The 25,241-nt window shown below is 38.4% G+C and overlaps 1 protein-coding gene across 2 annotated transcripts in view; it reads left to right on the top strand.

Moving 5' to 3' along the window:
• Positions 1-23,262, top strand: part of LOC102956759 (protein adenylyltransferase SelO) — a 35,812-nt gene extending 12,550 nt beyond the window's left edge. The window contains exons 10-19 of one of the 2 annotated variants that reach the window (XM_007081309.3): positions 1,117-1,189; positions 2,815-2,898; positions 3,597-3,726; positions 8,151-8,195; positions 8,292-8,373; positions 8,464-8,556; positions 11,247-11,326; positions 12,109-12,152; positions 19,168-19,247; positions 23,021-23,262. In XM_007081309.3, the coding sequence (XP_007081371.1) occupies positions 1,117-1,189; positions 2,815-2,898; positions 3,597-3,726; positions 8,151-8,195; positions 8,292-8,373; positions 8,464-8,556; positions 11,247-11,326; positions 12,109-12,152; positions 19,168-19,247; positions 23,021-23,143 (834 nt within the window). In that variant the 3' untranslated portion in view covers positions 23,144-23,262. The remainder of the gene's footprint in view (positions 1-1,116; positions 1,190-2,814; positions 2,899-3,596; positions 3,727-8,150; positions 8,196-8,291; positions 8,374-8,463; positions 8,557-11,246; positions 11,327-12,108; positions 12,153-19,167; positions 19,248-23,020) is intronic. The other variant, XM_042991263.1, reaches the window with a different exon arrangement.
• Positions 23,263-25,241: the final 1,979 nt, after the last annotated feature.

The following is a 25,241-nucleotide window of genomic DNA, read 5'->3' as shown; positions in this document are numbered from 1 at the left end:
TGAGTATCCAACTTTGGCTCAGGTCATGATCTCATGGTTCTTGGGTTTGGCCCCGTGTTGGGCTCTGTGCTGAAAGCTCAGAGCCTGGAGCCTTCTTCGGGTTCTGTGTCTCCCTCTCTCTCTGCTCCTCCCCCGCTTGCACTCTGTCTCTTTCTCTCAAAAATAAATAAACATTTAAAAAAAAAGCGGATTTGTTTGAAAGGATCTAAAGAACAGATACTACTGCATCCTGACTCTAAACATTATTTTTTGTGCAGCATTTGTAACTTGGTCCTATGTGTTCTTTTCTCACATGTGAGATATATGGATATTTCTATATTAGTCATTCTAAAATACACATAATCCATAACAAGAAAACATGTGATTTTCTTTTCTTTCTTTCTTTCTTTCTTTCTTTCTCTCTCTCTCTCTCTCTCTCTTTCTCTCTCTCTCTCTTTCTCTTTCTTTCTTTCTTTCTTTCTTTCTTTCTTTCTTTCTTTCTTTCTTTCTTTCTTTCTTTCTTTCTTTCTTTCTTTCTTTCCAGGTTTATTTATTTATTTTGAGAGACAACGTGAGCAGGGGAGAGCAGAGAGAAAGGGAGACACAGAATCCCAAGCGGGCTCCAGGCTCTGAGCTGTCAGTACGGAACATGACGTGGGGCTCAAACTCACGAACCATGAGACCGTGACTTGAGCCTCAACCGAGAGTCAGATGCTTAACCGACCGAGCCACCCAGGCACCCCTAATTTTCTGTTCTTGTGGAAATGTTTTGATTATTGTACCCTCTTTTACCCTCTTAGCAGTCACAGAGAATGGAATGGCATTATTTTTGTTGGCCATTCATTTCAAAGTTTAAGAACTCACTTTACTTTTAACTCCCTTGTGCTGAATTCTAATGCTTTCCCTGTTCTTACTGGACGTGGGGAAAGCCTGGCCATAATACTTTGAGCCATTAGAGATTATTTCTTGCTAATTCCCTACATTCTTCCATGTTTTTCTTACACCTACTAATTTCCATTTCTTTAGTTAGGTTTTGGCTCTCTGAATGTTTTCCATGTTCTCCTTGTGACTTACCAGAAGATCCTAAAAGAGTATGCATTCCTGAAAAATCTGACAAATTTCTGAATTTTATTTTAGGATTTCTTCTCTGTTGTGGTATCAGAGACAGCACAACTCATTGCCTTGTGGATGTCTGTTGGTTTTGCTCATGGTAAGTTATCTACTGATGTGTCATTTTTCTGCTGGGGAAGTAGAGTTAATTTGTTGAAGCAGAAGACTTCTTTTTTGTGTGCCTCAAAATATTCCTGCTGATGAGCTTCTTAACATTTATAGCCTATGATTTTTTTTTCAGCAACAGAGAAACAATTTTCTCGTGTTTGAAATGGTTTTGAGGGGAACAGTATACACAAAATAGAATAGGCATCCTCAATTTGATGAGGATGTTATTACTTGTAAAGCTTTTTAACCTCGTGGCTACATGTATTATATTTAGATCTCTTTAAAGCTGTTTTAAAAATCTTAAGTATAAAAGCACTACATGCTTAAGGTAAAGAATTTAAAATATACAGAAGTGAGGGGTGCCTGGATGGCTCAGTCAGTTAAGCGGCTGGCTTTGGCTCAGGTCATGATCTCGTGGTTCGTGGGTTCAAGCCCCATGTCAGGCTCTGTGTTGGCAGCCTGGAGCCTGGAGCCTGCTTCAGATTCTGTGTCTGCCTTTCTCTTGGCCTCTTTCCCATTCATGCTCTGTCTCTCAAAAATGAATAAACATTAAAAAAAATGCTTTAAAATATACAGAAGTGAGTGTGAATTCCATTTTCGAGGGCAATCATTGTTAACCATTTCCTATCAATTCTTTTGGACTGTTTTGGAGGATATTCATAATCTTTGAAAAAGGCAGGCCTGGCTTGTATGTATGAAGCCATCTTGTGTGTGAAATTGCATAGGGAGGAATATGTGCCTGAACTAAGAATAACTGAAAAACAAATCGTACACTTACTAATGTGTCTAGATAAATACCAAACGGAATTCCCACACTGCAAAACTTCTTGAAATCTGCTTAGCTTATCACAAATATACTCTGTGTATCTCTCTTGGGGTGGTTGGGGTAGGGAGAGTGGGCTCAGCATTTCAGAGTTTTTGCTATTATGAACTCTGCTGCAGTGACTACCATGCAACTGTATCTTTGTATTCTTGAAGGTGACTTTTTGAGGATAGACCCCTAAAGTGGAATGGCTGGGTTAGAGAGTCTGTATAGTTCACGTTTTGTAAACAGAGAAAGGCTGAAACTCTACATTGGACACCGTTGCCAAATATCCTGTATGTAACAGGCTGGTGTATTTATTCCCCGGCTTCTTCCTACCCCAGCCATAGCCTCCCCGGCCTGCGAGGCATACTCTCTCCCCACAGCTGGTGACTGTTACTGGAATGCATAGCCATGTTTTTCCCTTTTCCCATCCTTTGAATATGAATTAATCTTATTCCTTTATTAGCCTCAATTCCATTCCAAGCAACATATATTGTTTTAACAAATGCTAGAAATTGAGGATAAGTAAGAAGAATTTTTATTTCTTGGGGCTTTTGTTCCTGCAGTGTTTGAAATCTTTGCAGGGGGTAGGGTATAAAACAAAAGGGTAAATTTAATTTAAAAATATAGTTTTAATATATATTAAGCTATTTGGTATCACCAGTTAAACTTTCAATTGATAATCTAATTTTGCCGCATTTCCAAAACAAATGCATTTCCATTACCTTTCCTATTCTGGATAATTTTATGCATTTAAAAATGCTTTATTGTTTTATTACCGTGTTTTCAGAAACTTTTTGTTGTGGTTTCAGGTGTTTGTAATACTGATAACTTCAGTTTGTTATCCATTACAATTGACTATGGTCCATTTGGTTTTATGGAAGCCTATAATCCAGGTAAGAGTGATTTATATGTAAACATGTAAGATGTTTACACACATATATCTTATTTCACTAAAAAATTATCACAGGTTTATTTTAGATAAACTGTTATAGCTAATACAGTGGTGGGGTAGTAGAGAGAATTGGGTTCACTCATAAAACGTGGTACTTAATCTTCTGGGGCTATAAGGATTCAAAAATGAGTCCTTTGTGGTCTCTGCCCTTAAAGAATGACATATTAGAGAAGATGCCAGGGAGGGGAGTGGGGAACATGTGTGAGACCAATGCGGGTGTGACTTCGGGCATCTGACCCTTAGCGGCTCTGTGCCCTTGGACAAGTCACTTAACTTGGCACTTTACCAACCTATAAAATGGAGGTAACAGTAACACAATACTTACAAGGAGGGATCCAGGCGGGCTTCGTGGAGGGTGGAGGACATGACTTGAGGTAGAGTTTGAAGTATATGTGTGATCCCCTGATAATTCTTGCAGGTTAGAACTTGCCTCTTTTAGGCAAATATTCATATTCATATTTAAAAAGAATTTCATGTGTATGGGTAGTAAGTGTTTATGTTATGTTTGAATTAAATGTTTATAGACAAAGATTTAATAAATATAAATACATCTAATAAATATAAATTTATTAAGTGTAAATATAAACTTAGAGACAATTATCCCCACTACAAAATGCTAGTGTTTTTTGTTTTCAACAGATTTTGTCCCAAACACATCTGATGATGAAGGAAGATATAAAATAGGAAATCAGGCCAATATTGGGATATTTAATTTAAACAAGTTGTTGCAAGCTTTAAACCCAATACTGGATCCTAGGCAAAGGCAGCTGTGAGTAAATCCTAAATCCACTAATTAAATCTGTAAAAATATATTTGTATAATGATTTTTTAAAATTTGTTTTTAATGTTTATTTACTTTTGAGAGCGAGAGAGAGAGAGACAGAGCATGAGCAGGGGAGGGGCAGAGAGAGAGAAAGACACAGACTCGGAAGCAGGCTCCAGGCTCTGAGCTGTCAGCATAGAGCCTGACACGGGCCTTGAACTCACGAACTGTGAGATCATGACCTGAGCCAAAGTCAGAGGCTTAACTGATTGAGCCACCCAGGCACCCCAAATGATCATTTTTTTTGAAAAATAAGAAACATTAAAAGCTTTTTAATGTTTATTAAAAAATTATTTTAATTATTTTAAAATTTATTTACTCATTTCGAGAGTGACAGAACAAGCAGGGAGGGGCAGAGAGAGAGGGAAAGACAGAATCCCAAGCAGGCTCTGCACTGTCAGCATGGAGCCTGATGCGGGGCTCGAACCCATAAAACGCGGTATCATGACCTGAGCCAAAACCAAGAGTCAGACACTCAACAGACTGAGCCACCCAGGCATCCCTAATGTTTATTTTTGAGATAGAGAGACAGAGAGAGAGTGTGTGTGCGCATGAGCAGGGGAGGGGCAGAGAGAGAGGGACAGAGGATCCAAAGCAGGCTCTGCACTGTCAGCACAGAGCCCAATGCAGGGCTCGGGCTCACAAACTGAGATCATGATCTGAGCCAAAGTTGGATGCTTAACTGACCGGGCCTTCCAGGTGCCCCTCACATCCAATTTTCTGTCCTGTCTTCACTGCTGGCTTTTAGCCCCAAAACCAGACACAGAAGCAACAGTGTTATATATAATTCCTCACCAGCTCCCACAGTCATAGGTCAAATTCCAAAAATAAATCCCTTGTTCTATAGTACCAATAAGGGTTCTGCTTCTCCGGCTGTAACTATATACCCAGTGAGAGAAATCTCTGCTATTGTTTATGTATTGACTTTCTTCCATACATTTCTTTTTGTGCTTCTGGCACTCCATTATTTGTATGAATCCTCCATATATTCCCAATTCTTTTATTATTATTATTATTATTATTTTTACTTATGCTTTCCATTTCTTTGTATTTTTGTATGGTGTTTTGTGGTTATTTCTTCTAGTTGATTTTCTAGGCCACAAAATCGAGTCTCAGGAGTATCTGTCTTCTCTCTCAATTCATCTACTGAATTTTGTAGTCTGAAACAATATTTTATAGTTCTAGAATGCCTACTGAGGTATAGTTTGTTCTTAAGTATCTTATTATTATTATTATTATTATTTTCATATTGTTATCTGTCTCCAAGAGCAGTTCCATTTTACTAAGGGCCAACTGTTCTGTTGTTCCTTCGTTTTTCTTCTCTGCGGGTACGAGCCCACTTTGGTACTGTGTTACTTCCCTTTGCCTCTCTGTTGGGGTTCAGCTCCAGTTATGTGGTGATACACCCTTCATGTGCCAGCAGAGTACGCACAGGCAAGTTTTCAGCTTTCCACTGGGCCTCTGGTAGGCTGCCTCTCTGCTCCCAGCTCTCCTCAGCGCCAAGCTAGCATTCTCCCACCTTCTGGGGTAGACAGGTTTTAGCAGGTTTCCTGTAGGCTTGAAGAAGCCAGGGAGCCCACGAACTCTTTCCAGTAGCATATATACAGGTAGGACCTGCTCTGCTCAGCCATGCTGTACCTCACGAGTGAGGGCCTGCAGTCCTGCCCAGACACTCCAGGCCCCAAGACTCTGTAGCCAGGGGAGAGAGGCTGAATTAGAGCAGGGAGGGGCAGGCACCAAAAATTCATTTGAACTGCCATCTTCCTTTGACATCTATCTCTGGTTTAGTCTTTGGGCTTGAATACTCTTAAAAGTGGTTCATTGTGGTTGGGGGGGGTCTTCATTAGAGTACACAGTCCTTCTCTTTGTCCACTTACTCCTATTTGGGGAAGGAAGGGTTAATGATCCGTTTGATGAATATGGGAGAAGAAACTAAACTTGTGAGGCTCCTCCTATTAATACCTCTCTTTTTGGAAAGCTGTCAGTCCAGGGAAAGAGTACATTTTCTGCTTTTTTATATGAAAATTTTATAGGGGTGTGCCCAAGTGGGGGGGAGGTCCATCGTTGTGACTGCTGTTTTAGTAACTGAGTGAGTAAAACTTTCTAATTTAGGCACAATTTGTTAACATGCCTATTTATCCACAGACTTAAGCCATATTCTCCAGACTAGCTTTTGTCAGTGATAAAGCTGAACTTTTAATCACAATCTGACCATTGTGTGATCTCTCATTCTGAATTTAGGCTGAAGAAAAAGTGGTACATGGTTGCCTTTTTAAACAACAGAGTAAATAATAAATAGGTAACTTATTATAAATAAGTAATATTTATACTTAGTTACTCGAAATATCTCCTGTATGTATATCAATAAGCCTGAATAATAATCTAAGTATGTTAATAATTACATAGACTGTTAAAACATTTCTTGATATAACCAGTGGACATTCAACTCCTTGAGGGCAGGATCACATTTTAATCATTTGTGTGTCTTTAATGTATTTGCTAGGAGATAGAGTATATTTACCTTCTCTCTCTCCCCCGAACTCCCCTAAGTCTAAAACTTACCATTTCCAGTACAACAAGATCACAAATGGATGGCAAACCATATAGTGATTTCATTAATCCTGGGTTGCAAAAAAATTGCTACAATAGAAGTTTTATACGCCATCTTTGGTTTCCTTAATTAATATATTTTAAAAATGTATTGGTAATACATCACATAGTTCAAAATCAAAGCAATATAAGATGTTATTCATTGAACAGTCACTTTTGTCTCCATTAATTTTATATCCCCTTTGCCCTGCAGAGTCCATTTATTCATGAGACAAATACTTATTGAGGTGCCCGTCACCGTTCCAAGTGCTGGGGGGATAGCAGTAAATAAAACAGCACAATAATTGTGTCCTTGTGGTACTTCCTTCTGGTGGGAGAGACAGTCAAACAGAATAAATAGTTACATAGCCAATTAGAAAGGAGGTAAATACTATGGAGAAAAATAAAGCAGGGGATAGGGAAGGGTTTGCAGTTTTAAAAGGATAATCAGCATCTCATTGAGCAAAGGCTTGAAGGAGTCACGGGAGCAAGCCACACAGATGCTTGGGGAAGGGTGCTCTGGACAAGGGACTAGCCTATGCAGAGGCCATTAGTGGGTACGTGGGGTGTTTAAGGAACAACAAGAAGGCCTCTATGGCTGCTTCAGAATGAGCAAGGGGAAGACTTGTATGGGGTGAGGTCAGTAAGGTAAAGAGAGTGGAGCTGCAGGAAGAGTTGAGCTTTTGTATAATTTAAAATACATTTAAGAATATTAAGAAATAGAGGCACCTGGGTGGCTCAGTTGGTTAAGCGACTGACTTGGTTTCAGCCCGGGTCATGATCTCATGATTTATGAGTTCAGGCCCTACGTCCAGCTCCGCAGTGTGACAGTATGGAGTCTGCTTGGGATTCTCTCTTTCACTCTCTCTGCCGCCACCCCCCCCCCCCACCCTTGCACACTCACACGCTCTCTTTCATTCGAAATAAATAAACATTAAAAAAAAAAAAAGATAAGCCCCTCTTTGTGCTCTGCACTGACAGCACAGAGTCTGCTTGGGATTCTCTCTCTCTCCCTTTCTCTCTCTCTCTCTCTCTCTCTCTGCCCCTCCTCCCCTGGTTCATGCACATGCACTCTCTTTCATTGAAATAAATAAACATTAAAAAAAAAAAATAGAAACTAGGGGCACCTGGGTGGCTTAGTTAGTTTCGTGTCTGACTTCGGCTCAGGACATGATCTAGCAATTTGCAAGTTCGAGCCCCATATTGGGCTCTCCGCTGTCAGTGCAGAGTCTGCTTTGGATCCTCTGTCCCCCATTCTCTCTGCCCCTGCCCTGCTTGCCTACTCTCTCTCTCAAAAATAAACAAACATTAAAAAAGTTAAAAAAAAAAAAAGTAGAAACTTAATTTTTTTAAAGATTGAGTTTAAGGTGGGGGGATGCACCTGGGTGGCTCAGTCAGTTAAATGTCTGACTTGGGCTCAGGTCATGATTTCACAGTTTGTGAGTTTCAGCCCCACATTGGGCTCTGTGCTGACGGCTCAGAGCCTGGAGCCTGCTTTGGATTTGGATTCTGTGTCTCCCCTCCTCATCTGTCTCTCTGCCCCTCCCCCACTTGTGCATGCTCCCTCTTTCTCTCTCTCTCAAAAATAAACTAACATAAAAAAAAAGATGAGTTTAAGGTTAAGAATGCTTTAATCTTTATATTTTTATGAAATATGGGAATTGAGATTGGTAAATACAATAATTATATTTAATATATGAAAAGGTTCACTTTGTTCTGATAACTTAAGAATGTTAATTTTAAATAAAGATTTCATTGTCCTTTCTTTTTTCTTCCTGTAGAGCTGCTCAGATTCTTGAGGGGTATCCAGTTCTTTATTATACAAGGTTTGTCCTTTTGAATACAGATATTAAAGCCTCCTGGTTGGTTTGGGGACAATTCTTGAAATAGTGAGTTGAATTGAAATAACATTTCTCTTTCAGATTTAGAGAATTGTTCAAAGCCAAATTGGGATTACTTGGGGAAACAAAGGGTGATGATGATTTAATTGCATTTCTCTTACATGTGAGTTTGTCATTTTATATCTTTTTTTCCTTGTATTTGAATTACTATTCTTGAAGAATTGAGATTGATAAATATAATCATTTTCATTAGCTCATGGAAAAGACAGCAGCTGATTTTACCATGACATTTCGGCAGCTTAGCGAGATAACTCAAAGCCAGTTACAGGAGCTCAACATTCCCCAGGTAGTAATTTGCAACATTTGTTTTTCTCTTAATTCAGTATTCTTTTTTTTTTTTTTTTTGATTTTTTTTAACGTTTATTTATTTTTGAGACAGAGAGAGACAGAGCATGAACGGGGGAGGGTCAGAGAGAGGGAGACACAGAATCTGAAATAGGCTCCAGGCTCTGAGCTGTCAGCACAGAGCCCGACGCGGGGCTCGGACTCACGGACCGCAAGATCATGACCTGAGCCGAAGTCAGCCGCTCAACCGACTGAGCCACCCAGGTGCCCCTCTTAATTCAGTATTCTTTAACAGACTTATTGAGGTATAATTTGCATACCATGAAATTCCACTGGCCTGAAGCATATAATTCAATGATTTTTTAAAAATTTATAGATCTATGCAGTTATCACAATTCTAGAACAATTCCATCACCCTAAAAGAGATCCTTCCTGCCCATTTGTAGTTAATCCCTGTTTCCACTCCTAGCCCCCAACCACCTACTAATTAATTTTGTGTCTCACGGTTTTCATTTTCTAGACATTTCCTATAGGTGGACTCATACAGTGTGTAGTCTTTTGCTTCTCCATTAGCCTAGTTCTCAGGTTCAGCCATGGTGTTATCTGTATCGGTAATTCTTTCCTCCTTGTTGCTGAGCGGTACTCCGCTGTGTGGATATACCACCATTGGCTGATGCATTTACCAGTTGATGGACATTTGGGTTATTTCCACTTTTTGGTTACTGTGAGTAAATACTGATCTGAACATTCATGTACAAGTTTTGGTGTGAACATATGTTTTCATTTCTCTTGGATAGATCCTAGGAGTGGAATTGCTGGATTGTTTAGTAAAATGTACGTTTGATTCCTTAAGAAACTGCCAAACGGTCTCTAAAGTGGCAGGGGCTTAACTTAGTTTTAAAAGTATGTGTTGCCTTTTTATTTCAACACGAACACATTGCATTTATGAAATATTATGGGTACTACCAGAAGATTCTTACTTATAGATTTTTAGATACCTAGATCTATTTCTAAGGTCTATTAAAAAACAAAATTCAGCTGTATAAATTTGAAGATCCAATGGGTTTTATTCAACAATTCATGAATGGGGCAGCATCCCACCTAGCAAACAGAAAGGAGCTCTGAGGAGCTGTACAAAATGGGGGACTTTTATAGGCAGAAGGGGACAGGGACAAGGAAAGAGCAGATTACGTCATCTTTTGGGGGAAGGATGGTAGGGGTCTATCAGGTGGATTACCTCACTGCTGCTGACCCGGGAGTTCCAGCTGACCAGTTAAGATTACCTTCCTGGGGGAGGTTGAAACTGCAATTAGGTTAGGTATTAAGTTTTGGTTTGGTGATGTGGGCTTAGCACAAGTGACTCCATTTTGGGCCTGTTTCTTTTCTGAACAGGTTTAAGTATTTTATATTGTAATCACTGTTTATTATTGTTTTTGAGATTAAAATTCAGCCTTATTTTTTGAAATTTCAATCTCTTCATTATATTACATGATATTCTGTGCCTAGTTAATGTTATCTTTTTATAGCCTCACAATGCATTTATTTATTCAAGAAGCACTTATTGAGAACCCACTATTATTAAAAACTTACTCTGGGACAGGCATTATAGTAAATGCTTTACAAAGTAATGAAAAATTAATAATAATAACACTAATAGCTAACATGTATTGAGTGCTTATTATGTTTCAGGCACTATTCTAAGCATTTTATATGTATAATCTGTGCCACGACATATGGGCAGGTACCACTGTTATTTCTATTTTACTGGTAAAGAAACTGAGGCATGGAGAGGCTATGTAGTGCCAGCTCACACTATTAGTAAGTGGCTGGCTGGGTTCAAACACTGGCAGCTTTCTCCAGAGCCCCTGTTCTTAACCTCTGGATTATCTGCATCTTTTTCCCATGAGCCCTTCACCGTAAGTAGCTCAATATAGTAATAAAAGTAAATTATTGTTAGCTTTCAGTTTATTTTCTGTCGATAGGTAAATATCAGGATCTGATTCTCATGTTTACCCATGCCCGATGAGGCCCCTTCATGCTATGGAGCTCTTAGCCCGTGGTTGTAGGGCTAGAATTTCGTGTTAGAGAATGCTTGGAGTAGTGAGGAACCCCTCTTTGGGCCTCCTCAATTTGCCCCACAAATTAGCTTTTTAAAAGTAAATTACACATTATTTAAAGGAAAGCTTTTGGTAATATCAGTATTCATGTGTAATCTCTATAAGAACTTTGTTTTTTATGTATCTTAAATCATGCCATTATATGGCTTTCCATGAATTAGAACTTTAGAGTTGAATGTTATATAAAGAGAAGGAAGGGCCACCTGGGTGGCTCAGTTGGTTAAGTGTCTGACTCTTGATTTCTACTCAGGTCATGATCTCACGGTTTGTGAGTTCGAGCCCCACATCAGGTTCTGTGCTGATAGCATGGAGCCTGCTTGGGATTCTCTCTCCCTCTCTTTGTGCCCCTCCCCTGCTCACATGTATTTTCTCTTCCTCTAAAAATAAATAAACATTAAAAAACAAGAAAAAGAAAATATTATTCTTTTTTTAGTACTACTTCTACTTGAAATAGCATGTCTTAAAAAATCTGGATAAGTTATTATTAAGGAATATAATTTAAAGTAATATGAAGTTAAAATAAACTGAACCAATATTAATATACTAAGCAGCCTATTATTGTATTTTCATTTAGCAATTCTGGGCGCTGAATATGATTTCCAAGCACAAGCTCTTTCCAGCCTGGGTATCCCAGTACCTGCTGAGACTGAAGAGGTAAGGCAATCTAACCATTTCCGAAAAAGGATGCAATGTTGTATTACTTTAGCAGAGTCAAGCCATCAAGCCTTTCTTTCTTTAATTCTCCAACATTTCCTTCTACTGCTGAGTACTTTGCACCTGCCTAGGCGTCCACAGCAACACCTCACCCATGCAGAGAGCACCTGTCTGCTCACCCCAACTCTGATAACACTGTTCCCCAAGTTCCTTGGGAGCCCATGCCCTGAAGCTCTGGAGAAGAGCTTCTCAGGTTTCTTTCTATCCATGCCTGTTAGTTGTCACATCTTCTACACTTGTGATAAGTTACTTTGTTTCATAAATCACAGTGAATTACTTGGGAGTAAAGACATTGTAGGTAGTGGCCCCTGAACGGAGAGATGGGAAAACCACAGGAAGAAATAGCTTTTCCCAGTTTAATGGCCCCTGAAGGCTGTTTATAAAGACAACCATGATTAGTCAAGAAAAAGCTAAATTATTTTCAGAAAACCATGTTTAAGATAAGGAAAAGTATCAGAAAATTTAGATTTTTAGACAAAACTTTTTTAATTGGTAAAAATAAAAGACTTGGAATTAGCTAAAATAATTAAACAAGGTAGTATTTTGTATATTATTTAATCAAACTCAGTATTTTCTATCTTCCTTTCAGACACTGATGCAATGTGATTTTTAAATGTTTTTTTCCCAATATTTGTCTTGTGAAATAATTCCCACCCTTTTGAAAAAAGCTATGATATAAGGAGACAGTGGTTAATTTTGTCCTTTGTTTTATTCATTGTTAGTAACATGAACGATTCAGATTCTGAAAGAAGAAAAAGAATGACAAGTAAGTAAGCCTTTTGATTTTTCCAATTTTAAGGATTATCACATAAAAGCAACATTCTTTTGAAAGCTGGAAGTAACTACTTGAGGAACTGAGGGGTCTTTTTGATTTTGGTGTTGGTATTTTTGGCTTGTTGTTAACTAGGATAATTTTACTTGAGTGTATTTTAGTTGAGTTGAAGTGTCATCTATGAGCTTGCCTAATGACATTTCACACAGTATAATAGTTCTGCTTTTAATAAGTTTGCATACAGATGTTAAAATCATATAGTCCTTTTTAAAATTTTATTTGAGAGAGGCATATCACGCATGTGCTAGCGTGGGAAGGGCAGAGAGAGGGAGAGAGAGACACACACACAGACACAGACAGACAGAGATTCCCAAGCAGGCTCCATGCCCACAGTGCAGAGCCCAATGCAGAGCTCAGTCCCAAGACCATGAGACCATGACCTGAGTCAAAATCAAGAGTTGGACGCTCAACCGACTGGGCCACCCAAGCGTTCCTAAAATAATATAGTCTTTTTTTTTTTTTAAATGTTTATTTATTTATTTATTTTTTTGAGAGAAAGACAGAGTGTGAGCAGGGTGGGGGCAGAGAGAGAGGGAGTCACAGAATCTGAAGCAGGTTCTAGGATCTGAGCTGTCAGCACAGAGCCCAAAGCAAGACTTGAACTCACAGACCTAGAGATCATGACCTGAGCTGAAGTTGGACGCTTAAGTGACTGAGCCATCTAGGTGCCCCAATAAGATATAGTCTTAAAAGATGGGGAGAGACAAGGTAGTTTGGGTTATGATGAAAGAAGGTGAGTTTGGGGATCTGGCAGATGGGTCTCCTCTTGTGACTTTTTAGCTGTATGATCTGAAAGATACTTAACTCTCTGAGTTTAAAAGTCCTTAGTTGTTGTATAATGGGGATATTTTGCAGGGATGTAGTATTGGAGCGTAATAATATATGTAAGGTATCTAGTTACAGTGCCGGGGCCATAATACACATCCAGTAAATGCTAGCTCTGAAAATAAATCATCTCTAATACTGATTTCAGTTTACCATGTGACTTCACAGTTGGTTTGGTGAAGAAAACAATGGAAGTTAGTTCTTTTTGCAGTATGGAGTCTAAGATCAAAGAAGTTAGGCTGAGTGCCTGAGCACTCCTGCCTCACTTAGGACTTGTATAGAGAGCTAGTGTGTGTCATCAGGGTGGCCGATTCATGTGAATGAAATAATGATGATGCTCACATTCCATGTGAGGTTAGGGAATGAGATTGCTTCTTGAACTCAAGACCTTCTTGTAGAAATAAAACCAAGTTTAGTTTTTACAGAGAAGTGAGTGATCTATTTGAGGCCCAGCATGGATTTAGTTTCCACTTCTGTCCACTGCTGTGGTTGTACAGAATTTATAAGCCAGCTCAGAGTATGGACAGTCAGCAGTCAAGAGAAAGAAGAAATGGAAAGAATAACATGTGGTGGAAGTCTTTAGTATTTGGATTTGTTTGGTTATGACAGGATGGATGAGATGATAAAATGAAAGAAATTTCAGTGAAGTCAAGGCTGCAGCTTTGAGTTATGTTAGAGAAACAGTAAGTGCTGAACAGTGGGCTCTCAAGGGAAAAAGATAAATTTTCACAAAGAGCAAAGGCATGATAAAAGTTCATAATGATAGCTCAGTTACGTTTTTAAAGGCACACTTCCATATGTTATTATTATATGCTTAACTGATGTGAAAATGCAAATATATAAGAAATTGATTGCACAAATTCATGTAACAATGTGTATCAGGGATGTGGAATTGAAGAATTGTACAGATGTGAAGAAATAAAACATCTAAGAAGAGTGTCCTGTGTAGTGAAGTCCAATTCTTCATTTCCCTGAGGGAGTCTTCATTCCTATGTATGGTCTTGACCTGAGTTTATTTTCCTCAGAGAGATAGCATGGCATAGGCTCCAGAGGTGGGCCTGCTGTGCCCGAGCTCTGGTTTGGCCATTTATTTCCTACATGTTATTAAGCAAGTCATTTGATTCCTTCATCCCTCCTTTTCTCTTTCTGGTGTGTATATATACTTTTTAGGGGCCTTACTGAGGTATCATTTACATAAAATTCACTCATTTTAAGTGTACCGTGATTTTTTTAGACTGAATTTAAAAAATTGTGCAACTCTACCAGGTATTTATCCAAGGGATACAGGTATGCTGTTTCAAAGGGGCACATGCACCCCAATGTTTATAGCAGCACTATCGACAATAGCCAAAGTATGGAAAGAGCCCAAATGTCCATCAACAGATGAATGGATAAAGAAGATGTGGTATATATATGTACAATGGAGTATTACTTGGCAATCAAAAAGAGTGAAGTCTTGCCATTTGCCACAATGTGGATGGAACTAGAGGGTATTAAGCTAAGTGAAATTAGTCAGTTGGAGAAAGACAAATATCATGACTTCACTCATATGAGGACTTTAAGATACAAAACACATGAACATAAGGGAAGGGACGGAAAAATAATATAAAAACAGGGAGGGGGGACGGGACACCTGTGTGGCTGAGTCCGTTAAGCATCCGACTTGAGCTCAGGTCGTGATCTCACAATTTGTGGGTTCAAGCCCCACGTTAGGCTCTGTGCTGACAGCTCAGAGCCTGAAGCCTGCTTTGGATTCTAATGTCTCCCTCTCTCTGCCCCTCCCCTTCTCACACTCTGTATGTCTCTCTCTCAAAAATCGACATTAAAAAAAATTAAAAAGAAAACAGGCAGGGGGACAAAACATAAGAGACTCTTAAATATAAAGAACAAACAGAGGGCTGCTGGAGGGGTTGTGGGAAGGGGGATGGGCTAAATGGGTAAGGAGCATTAAGGAATCTACTCCTGAAATCATTGTTGCACCATATGCTAACTAACTTGGATGTAAGTTAAAAAATAAAAAAAATTATTAATTAAAAAAATTGTGCAACCGTGACCATCCAGTTTTAAAACATTTCTATCTAGTTGACCCCTCTTTTGTTTCCTCACCTATAAAGTGCATTTACATCATAGGCTGTTGCACAAATTCAGGGAGATAGTAGTTGGCACATAATAAGTACTCGATAAGCATCAGCTATAATACTAGTATAGAGTACATTAAGTATCTTCGTCACAGGGTTGTTGGGAAGACTGGGATGACTTAATGTTTTCTAGAAACCAAAAGACTAAAAATATATTGCTGTTATATATTGTTTCAAAACATTAAAAAAATTAACAGTAGATTAGGGGAAGGTTTGCTTTAAAATTTTTTTGTAGATGCTCCAAATTGCAAGCAGTGGGAACATCAAAGATGAGTGTTTTATTTATTTAAAAATTAAAAAAAATTTTTTTTAATATGTATTTTTGGGAGAGAGAGAGAGAGAGTGAGTGAGCAGGGGAGAGTTAGAGAGAAAGGGAGACACACAATCCGAAGCAAGCTCCAGGCTCTGAGCTGTCAGCATAGAGCCCGATGCAGGGCTTGAACTCATGAACCATGATATCATGACCTGAGCGGAAGTCGGACGCTTAACCAACTGAGCCACCCAGGCGTCCCTAAATAATAGTGTTTTAAAGGTCTTAGAATTTTTTTTAATTCTGCAAGATTTATTATTTTTAAACCTCCAAATAACTCTATGATCATAAGCCACCAGAGGACATTGATCTCTTCTCTTTTATGTCACACTGTGCCCACACAGCCCAGCTCATATTAAAACTTTAATAAATGCTTTTGATGACTGTCCTTACTATGCATCTAGGCAAGCCATTATAGCTCCAGCATTATACAAGTGGGTTTCTGCAATAAAACTAACTTGGTTGTAATTCTGAAAATGCATCAGTGTAATTTTGCTTTCTTTGTGCCTAGTAGTGAATTTGTGGCACAGGCTCAGAAGAATCTTTATTTGTCCTTAGAACACAGCTATTGTAGACCTCAAGGCCAACTATGTTGAAATCCTGGGTTTGAGCCTCATTATAAAATATAACTGTAGGCCTAGTCCACAGGTATAAATATAAATTGTGGCCTCAAGTAAATATTTTAGACCTGACCTTTTGTAGATACGAGGATAAAGAAAAAATTCCTTCTTCATTCTTCTTCCTGGACATTAAAAAAAAAAAACACAGATGGGGTGCCTGGGTGGCTCAGTCAGTTGAGCATCCAACTCTTGATTTTGGCTCAGCTCATGATCCTGGGGTTGTGGGACTGAGCCTTGGTCAGGGTCTGCACTGAGTGTGGAGCCTGCTTAAGATTCTCTCTCTCTATTTTTCTCTCTCTGCCCCTCTTCCCTGCATGCACATACTTTGTCTCTATCTCTCAAAAAAAGAAAGAACAATGGAAGATGCTATATTTGAAATAATTTGTCTCTTAAATTATGTTAATAACTAACAATTACGAGGATAAGATTTATTTTTATTTTTATTGAATTAGATAAATGATAAAGAGAGTTGCCATTTTCCCGTTTCATTGCCAGCCTGTTAGAGATTAGTTGAGCTTAATAATTTGAAGTGCTCAGTGTTTTATGGACGTTGAGTCTTTCTGATATACTGATCTTTTCCAATTGAGGGTAGCAATGGCATGCTTTCTTTGTATTATGATGTACTCAGTAAAACATAGCCTTAACTCTCTTGACAGCTAAATTTACCTTTTCAGAAAGATATACTAAGTCCCTCTTATATTCCCTTTTTTTGCACCATCTCATTGTTTAAAGATGAGACTTCAAACATGAATTTGAGTCCTGCCCTTACGTAGTCAACACTCTAGTGGATCAGGGATTATCACATTATATGTAACTCTGGCTGGGCTTGTGTGTGGACATAATCCTCATTAACGCACTGCTTAACATTTTATTGCCAAAAGAAAGAACCTACCAACAGAAAGTTCCCAACTAGATAAAAATGTAGAGAATTAGATAACTCCTCAAAGAATCTTATAAACATCTATAATTATCTGATTTTCAAGTAGTTTACATATTTGTAACTTGGTCCAAAGCACTCCTGCTTGTAGCTGAAATTCCCAGTATGTTTTAATAGTATTTTACTGTCAGGTTTCTATGACATGTGTGTCAAATTTGCCAAACTTAAAAATTTTTTTAATGTTTATTTATTTTTGAGAGACAGAGACAGAATGCGAGTGGGTTAGGGGCAGAGAGAGAGGGAGACACAGAATCCGAAGCAGGCTCCAGGGTCTGAGCTGTCGCACAGAGCCTGATGCGGGGCTTGAACTCTCGAGCTGTGAGATCATGATCTGAGCTGAAGTTGGACGCTCAACCGACTGAGCCACCCACGCACCCCAGATTTGTCAAGCTTTTAATTGGAAGCTTCCTCTCTCCCTCTGCCTAAGCTAAGCACTTCCACAACATCCCTTGCACATTAGTTTTCTTTTTGTTTAAAGATTGTACATATTTTTGTGTACACGTTTTTATTTTAAAGGAGTTCTGTATGAATTCTTTAAAATTGAAAAATACCTGGGTGGCTCAGTTGGTTAAGTGGCCGACATCGGTTCAGGTCATGATCTCATGGTTCGTGAGTCCGAGCCCTGTGTTGGGCTCTGTGCTGACAGCTCAGAGCCTGGAGCCTGCCTCAGATTCTGTGTCTCCCCCTCTCTGCCCTTCCCTCCCCCGTTCACTCTCTCTCTCTCTGTTGCTCGCAAAAATAAAACATTAAAATTGAGAAATGCAGAAAGACTAAAAAAAGATCCCCTGTATTTGTAAACATAGTTACTATTTACTTTTTGATGTATTTACTTCTTGTTTTTCTTTTTCATGTGTATTGATTAGGAGAAATATGTGATGGTAATCATACTATGGTATAATTTTAGATGTATATATATTTTTTTACCAAGAATAAATAAGGCATTTTTCCTTACTACTTCATTCTTTATAATGTAACATTTTTAATGGCTGGATAATATTTCTTAGGAAGGGTATACAGTGTTTTACTTAACTATTCCCCTAATATTAAGTATTTAAATTGTTCCTGGTTTTCTTTAATGTAAATAATAGTTTTTAAGTTCTAATTTGTTTTCATAGACTACGTTCCTAGAGAATTGCTGGGTCACAAGGCACTTATCTTATTAGATTATCCATCATATCATGGCAGATCTTTAAAACCAAGTTGAAAGGGAATTTGTGTTTCCACCATTCAAGTAGTTTGGAAAACTGTTGAGAATCACAAAATTGTGATTTCTGGAGTCTGCTCGGAATTTCTGTTGTGCCAGTGGGGATAAGCATCCTCCCTCTCCACTCAGTTGACAAATTGTTTTGGAAAAAGCGCATCTCCAATAAAGACATAGTTTCTGGAATTTTTTAAATGTGCCATTATACTACCTTTAATATGAAAAAATGTGTGGTTACTATCAAAAATGTAAATTTATAAGGAGTTTTGCCTTCCTGTAACCCTTCATGCTTGCTCTTGGCAGCATGAACATTAAGCAGTCCCACTAAGTCAGACCTTAATTCTGAGCTTGAGGATGTTAAAAGTAGCAACTTCTCTTCCCCCGCCTCCACTCAGGCTGTGGGGCCTAATTCAGATTCATTCACTACTTTCTCCAGCTTTAGAAAATGCTTAGTGAGGGGCGCCTAAATCGGTTAAGTCTGTGACTCTTGGTTTTGGCTCAGGTCATGTTCTCAGGGTTTGTAGGAAGGAGCCTGATCTTACAGAGCCTGATTGGGATGCTCTCTCTCTGTCCCTCCCCCACTCGCTCTCAAAATAAATAAACGTTAAAAAAAAAAAAAAAAAGAAAATACTCAGTGAACTGAATATGGTGCAAAAAACCCAAAGTAATGATGAACCACTGAAGAGAAAAACCAAACCCAGTACTGATCATAGCGCTCAAAAAAGTGTTCTCTGTACCATAAGGTATTAGACACTGTACATTGTTTATAAACAATCAGAGTTGACTGATGCTGATCTTTGCTTCTCATTTGTGCCTTCCAGCAAAGTTCTTAAAGCTTATCTAATTTTGGGGGTGATTTCATATTGCCTTTGTGGACTTAGTAATTTATTGTTCCAAAACACACTTTTCCCTCTGAAGCTGTTAATCCTAGGTATGTGCTGAGGAACTGGATGGCAGAGTCCGCAGTGCGAAAAGCAGAAAGGAATGATTTTTCAGAGGTACGGTGTGTGAGTCTCCTGGGTTTATATTTATTAATTTTAAGTGTCTCATATTTTAAGCACACTTACTTTGTTTGCAGACATGTGAAACTAGACCACTGCCAGTACCAGCTTTTCCTTCTTGTTGCCTGGTCTCTCTTTATCAGTAAATCATTGTTTCATTTTTTAAAAGAAAAAAATTTAAATTAAAAAAAAATCCATTCTTTAATGGATTTAAAATTTTAAAGATTCATTTATATCATATATCTATATTACTTAAACTTCTGAGGGTTTGATGCTGCTGCTTCTTGTTTATGTTTTGGAGTTCGGGATTTCAATCTGTGGAATCCAGTGAAGACTGATTTAAGGGTGCATCTCCCCAGAGGGAGTTACTTTTGCTTCGACCGGGTGTCCAACGCACTAGCAATGTGGGTCCACTTAAATTCATACTGACAACAGTAAAGATAAATGAACTGGGTCTACGTGCATCCGCATGGATGAATCCCACATGTAATGTTAAGCAAAACAAGCAAAGGGCAAAGGAATATATACCACATGCTTATTACCACTTAAATACAGTGTAAAACATGCAAAATTGTATGTCACTTAGGGATGCATGTGTGTATAACAAAAGTAACAAAATGAATAAAGATGATAAATATCATTTTTGGACTGTGGTTACTTGGAGGCAAGGAAGAAATTTGCATTAGGGAAGGAGACTCCTGTTGGGCTCCAGTCATATTGGAAGTATTTGATTTCTAAAGCTGAGTGGAGGATATACAAGTGTTCATTGTATTGTTCTGCATACTTTCTTGTATGCTTCAAATACTTCACAATCAGTTATTTAAAATGCCATGTACATAATTATTTTTTTTTAGAAGAGGAACAGACTTGGGGTGTGTGGGTGGTTCAGTCAGTTGAGCATCCGACTTCAGCTCAGGTTGTGATCTTGCAGTTCATGTGTTCGAACCCTGCATTGGGCTCTGTGTTGACAACTCAGAGCCTGGAGCCTGCTTTGGATTCTGTGTCTCCTTCTCTCTCTACCCCTCCCCTGCTTGCACTCTCTCTCTCTCTCTCTAAAAAATAAAATAAACATTTAAAAAAGTTAAAAAAAAAAGGGGGGGGGATGGCCTTGGTGTTCATGCTGTCACTCTGTACTGCACTGGAGTAGGTGTTATGGATGCTCCTGCCTTCTTTCCCTCAGAATCATTCTCTCCACAGAGTGTGCATGGTCACTACCAACTGATCAGGGCTGGCATGAGAAACTATTTTTGCTATTTCTAATTTGGAACTTGCATTAACTTTATATTTCAGTAGTTCAATTAGCTTGACAAATCTAGGTTTTCATTTTAGAAAATATTTTAAAATATCTTTTTTTCAATGTTTGTTTTTGAGAGAGAGAGAGAGTGCGAGCGGGGAAGGGGCAGAGAGAAAGGGAGACGCAGAATCTGAAGCAGGCTCCAGGCTCTGAGCCATCCGCACAGAGCCCCACGCAGCTCAGAAAGATGGACAGCAGGGGGCGCCTGGGTGGCTCAGTTGGTTGAGGGGCCAACTCTTGATTTCAGCTCAGGTTATGATCTCATGATTCATGAGATGGAGCCCCATGTGGGGCTCTGCGTTGACAGCATGGAGCCTGCTTGGGATTCTCTCTCTCTCTCTCTCTCTCTCTCTCTCTCTCTCTCTCTCTTTCTCCCCCTCCCCCACTCATGTGCACACTCTCTCTCTACCTGTCTCAATATAAATAAATAAACATTAAAGAAAAAAACTAAAAAAGAACTAACTAAAAAGATGACAGAAATGGCTTACCAGCAGGGCAGCATCAGCTCCTCATTTGCAGGAGTTCAGTCCATGCCAGTAGCCCGGCACGGCAGTGAAGCTCAGGTGTGCACAGACGAGGTCCACACTGGGAAGACGCAGGGATAGCCCTGGCTTAAAAGCTTCATGCTCCATAGAAACCAGTATCTCTTGTAACAACTGCATAGGCATAGTCTCCAGTGTCCCCATGAGTGGCCTGCCCTATACCAAGTCACCACACTAGAGAAAGCCCAAAACATGCTGTCAGGTATTTACAGTTCTCCCATCCAGATGCTAATCGTCAGTCATAAGCAATGTTATATGGTGACATAGTTGTCATACCACCTCATCAAGTCACCAGGGGAACAGAGCCAGACAGTTAATTCAGGGTTAAGTTCTCATGCAGGAAAGGAAAAAGATTTTGTTAAACCTTTATATGGGTAACCATTTACACACACAACTTGTGTTTACCTGTTTGCATCAAACACACTTCTTGAGAATCTACTCTATGCAAGGTGCAGTGAAGAAGTATAAAAATGTATTCAGGGAGATTTTTAGCCAGCAAGTGAGAGTAGAATGGGCATAAATAAGACTAACTTTGGTAAAAGTGTATGTATAGAAAGAACCCTGGGGGAAGTTGAGAGGGGCTCTAAAAGCACCATATTGATGATGATGCTGTCTTCCTATTAAATATTAGTAATACAGTAATACCCTCTATTTGATCTCTTGGTACTTTCTTAGTATAGACAATCATGCACCTTTTTCTATCAATAGATCTAAGTGTTCCTTTATTAACACCCAAGGAAATGATATGCACCAAAAATACCAAAGGAAATGCACCAAAAATATATTTTAACTGAAGTATGGTTGACATATAACATTATATTACTTTCAGGTGTACGACATGATGATTCAATATTTGTATATACTGTAAAATGATGACCACAGTAAGTCCAGTTAACATCCATCACCATACATAGTTACACATTTTTTTTTTCTTGTGCTGAAGTCTTTTCCAATCTACTCTCTTAGCAACTGCTATACTGTATTATTGTTAACTTTAGTCACCATGCTATACATTACATCCCCACGACTTATTTATTTCATAACTGGATGAAAAGAAACATTTAAATCCTAGAATTATTGTTGAAAGAGGTGTGTTTTTTGATGCCTCAGTTTATTACCATGGGTCAAAGTGCCAATGAGGAAGTGGCATGAGTTGGAATCCATGCCCTTGCTTTGGAAAGACTGCAAACCACTGACATTATTTTCTTTTTGTAAATATTTTAGAAAATTATAATTCTCTTAATTCTGTGAAAGAATTGCTGAATCATCAGGATATATGTATGTATGTGTATATGTGTGTGTGGATATGTATGTGTATATTTCTTTTTGTAAATATTTTAGAAAATTATAATTCTCTTAATTCTGTGAAAGAATTGCTGAATTATCAGGATATATGTATGTATATGTATGTATGTGTATATGTATGTGTGTATATGTGTGTATATATATATATAGTCTTTTTGAGAGGGTACATATTTGTTCTCCTGTTTTAACACAAAACTAGTACTTAAAGGAACTTTCTGTGGAATGACAGAAATTTTAAGTAACAAGCATAGTTGAAATTTTATTTATTTTTTTTTTTCAACTTTTTTTTTTTTTTTTTTTTTTTTTTTGGGACAGAGAGAGACAGAGCATGAACGGGGGAGGGGCAGAGAGAGAGGGAGACACAGAATCGGAAACAGGCTCCAGGCTCCGAGCCATCAGCCCAGAGCCCGACGCGGGGCTCGAACTCACGGACCGCGAGATCGTGACCTGGCTGAAGTCGGACGCTTAACCGACTGCGCCACCCAGGCGCCCCTGAAATTTTAATACAACATACAGTGTTTAAACATTTTTAAAGAAATTTCAATTTAACCTTGTCATTCTGGGAATTTAGAAAATTGATAGGTCCTGAGGAAGAAAATGTGCATCTATGTGCTTCAATTGTTTGCCAGGTCCATTTTCTCCAGCGTGTTCTTCGGCATCCTTTCCAGAAGCATTCTGCAGCTGAAAAAGCAGGTTACTCCTCACCTACTCCTTCTTGGGCCAAGGACCTCAAAGTTAGCTGCTCATCTTGATTTAGGTTAAAGAAATGAAGGGATACTTTTGTCATTGAACTCAACATAGAATCATCCATTTGATAAATTCTTTAATAAATTTTTTTAAACGTTTTTATTTATTTTTGAAGGAGAGAGAGAGAGAGAGAGCATGAGCAGGGGAGGAGCAGAGAGAGAGGGAGACAGAATTCGAAGCAGGCTCTAAGCTTTCAGCACACAGCCCGATGCAGGACTCGAACTCACAAACTGTGAGATCATGACCTGAGCTGAGGTGGGACGCTTAACCGACTGAGCCACCTGGGTGCCCCACCATTTGATAAATTTGACCATTTGATTAATGACCATCTACATTTTGATGACAGTCTCACATTTCATAAAAAGGATTACGTATGCAAATTTTTTTTTTTTTTTTTTTTTTACCAAATAAACTGGACCTATTCTTTGGAACATCTTTGTGATCATTTTTGTTCTAATCAATAACTTTAATGGAATAATAAAATATGGTAATCCATATGAGTTATGCTCAATAACTAAAAAATCTTATGGCAATCTTTTAATGATTTTATGAGTATTCATCTAAAACATACTATGTACCCAGCATTGTGGGGCACATCAGATAAGTAACATAGTTTAACTGCTCTCCTAGAGCTTTTTCATATATGATGGTAATTTTCAAACATTAACCAAAGTAAAGAGAATAGTTTAATGAATCTGATTTACCAACCAGCTTCTTAATTAGGCATCAATGCCTGATCAATGTTATTTCGTCTTCATCCCTACACACTTCCCCTCATCCTAGTTATTGCTTTTAATTGAGGTATAATTTTTATATCCCCATGTATTTTTATTTTTATTTATTTTTTATTTTTATTTTTTAACGTTTATTTATTTTTGAGACAGAGAGAGACAGACCATGAACAGGTGAGGAGCAGAGAGAGAGGGAGACACAGAATCTGAAACAGGCTCCAGGCTCTGAGCTGTCAGCACAGAGCCCGACGCGGGGCTCGAACTCACGGACTGTGAGATCATGACCTGAGCCGAATTTGGATGCTTAACCGACCAAGCCACCCAGGCGCCCCTCCCCATGTATTTTTAATAAGTTCCCAACTGTGTTTCATTTAATTTACAAATATTTCTGTATGCATCTCCAGATGTTAATGATTTAAAACGCATACAGTACCATTATCACCTTAACACAAATTGACAACTCCCTAATGCATCAAATCAAATAACTAGTTTTTGGATTTTTATAAGTTATTTTCACCACTATTATTATTTTATAGTTGTTTTTTTGAACTGGGATCTAAGTAAGGACTATACATTCAAATTAGATGACAAAATCTCTTGAGTTTCTTTTGATATCTTCAAGTACAGCCACCTACATATATTTTTTTCCCTTTCAGTTTTTTGTTTTGTTTTGAAGAAAGCAGATAATTTATTCTGTAGTGTGTCCCAGAGCCTGCATTTTGCTAACTGCATCTCTGAGGTATTGTTTAACTTGTTGCTCTGTCCCCCTATATTTCTATAAAGCTTCAATTTATTTGAAGAAATACTTGCTATCAGAAGACAAGTGTTGTACCCTTCCACCAAGAAGTACATATTGGCTGTCTCTTTTTGTGATATCAATAGCCACTGACAATCATCACTTAGACCCAATGACTCAGTAAGTTGCAAAACAATAATATAGTCATATCATTCATTTGTCAGCTGGAATCCTATAACAGAAAACTTTCTATCACTATTATTTACTTATCCTGAGGTTCAGAAAGCCAAAGAGTTGGTTCCCAAGCATGTTCCAAAGACAACCAGTGGGCTTGTTGTTTTAAGTTATCATTATGAATTCTTGAATTAAAGCATATTTTATGTTTTACACTATTGCAATTATTCTTACTGATGTATAAATTGTCCCATATATGGCCAATGAGGTTTTTATTCATAGTGTCTCTCTGTGTGCATGATCCTAGAAGTTTTTGATAGCTTCTTTGTTTTCTGGTGTGGTAAGTTCCATCCCGTTTGTGTGTTTCTTGCCTTACCCCCAGAACCAGTCATTTTTCTAAGGAGGCCCCATTCAGGGAAATGATATTTAGAGATTGCAGTTTGGAGGCTTAATGCTTTGTGA

This window comes from Panthera tigris, chromosome B4, assembly GCF_018350195.1.
Source record: "Panthera tigris isolate Pti1 chromosome B4, P.tigris_Pti1_mat1.1, whole genome shotgun sequence".
Taxonomy (NCBI): domain Eukaryota; kingdom Metazoa; phylum Chordata; class Mammalia; order Carnivora; family Felidae; genus Panthera; species Panthera tigris.
The sequence above is the reverse complement of the archived record's forward strand: the minus strand, read 5'-3'. Positions and strand labels throughout refer to the sequence as shown.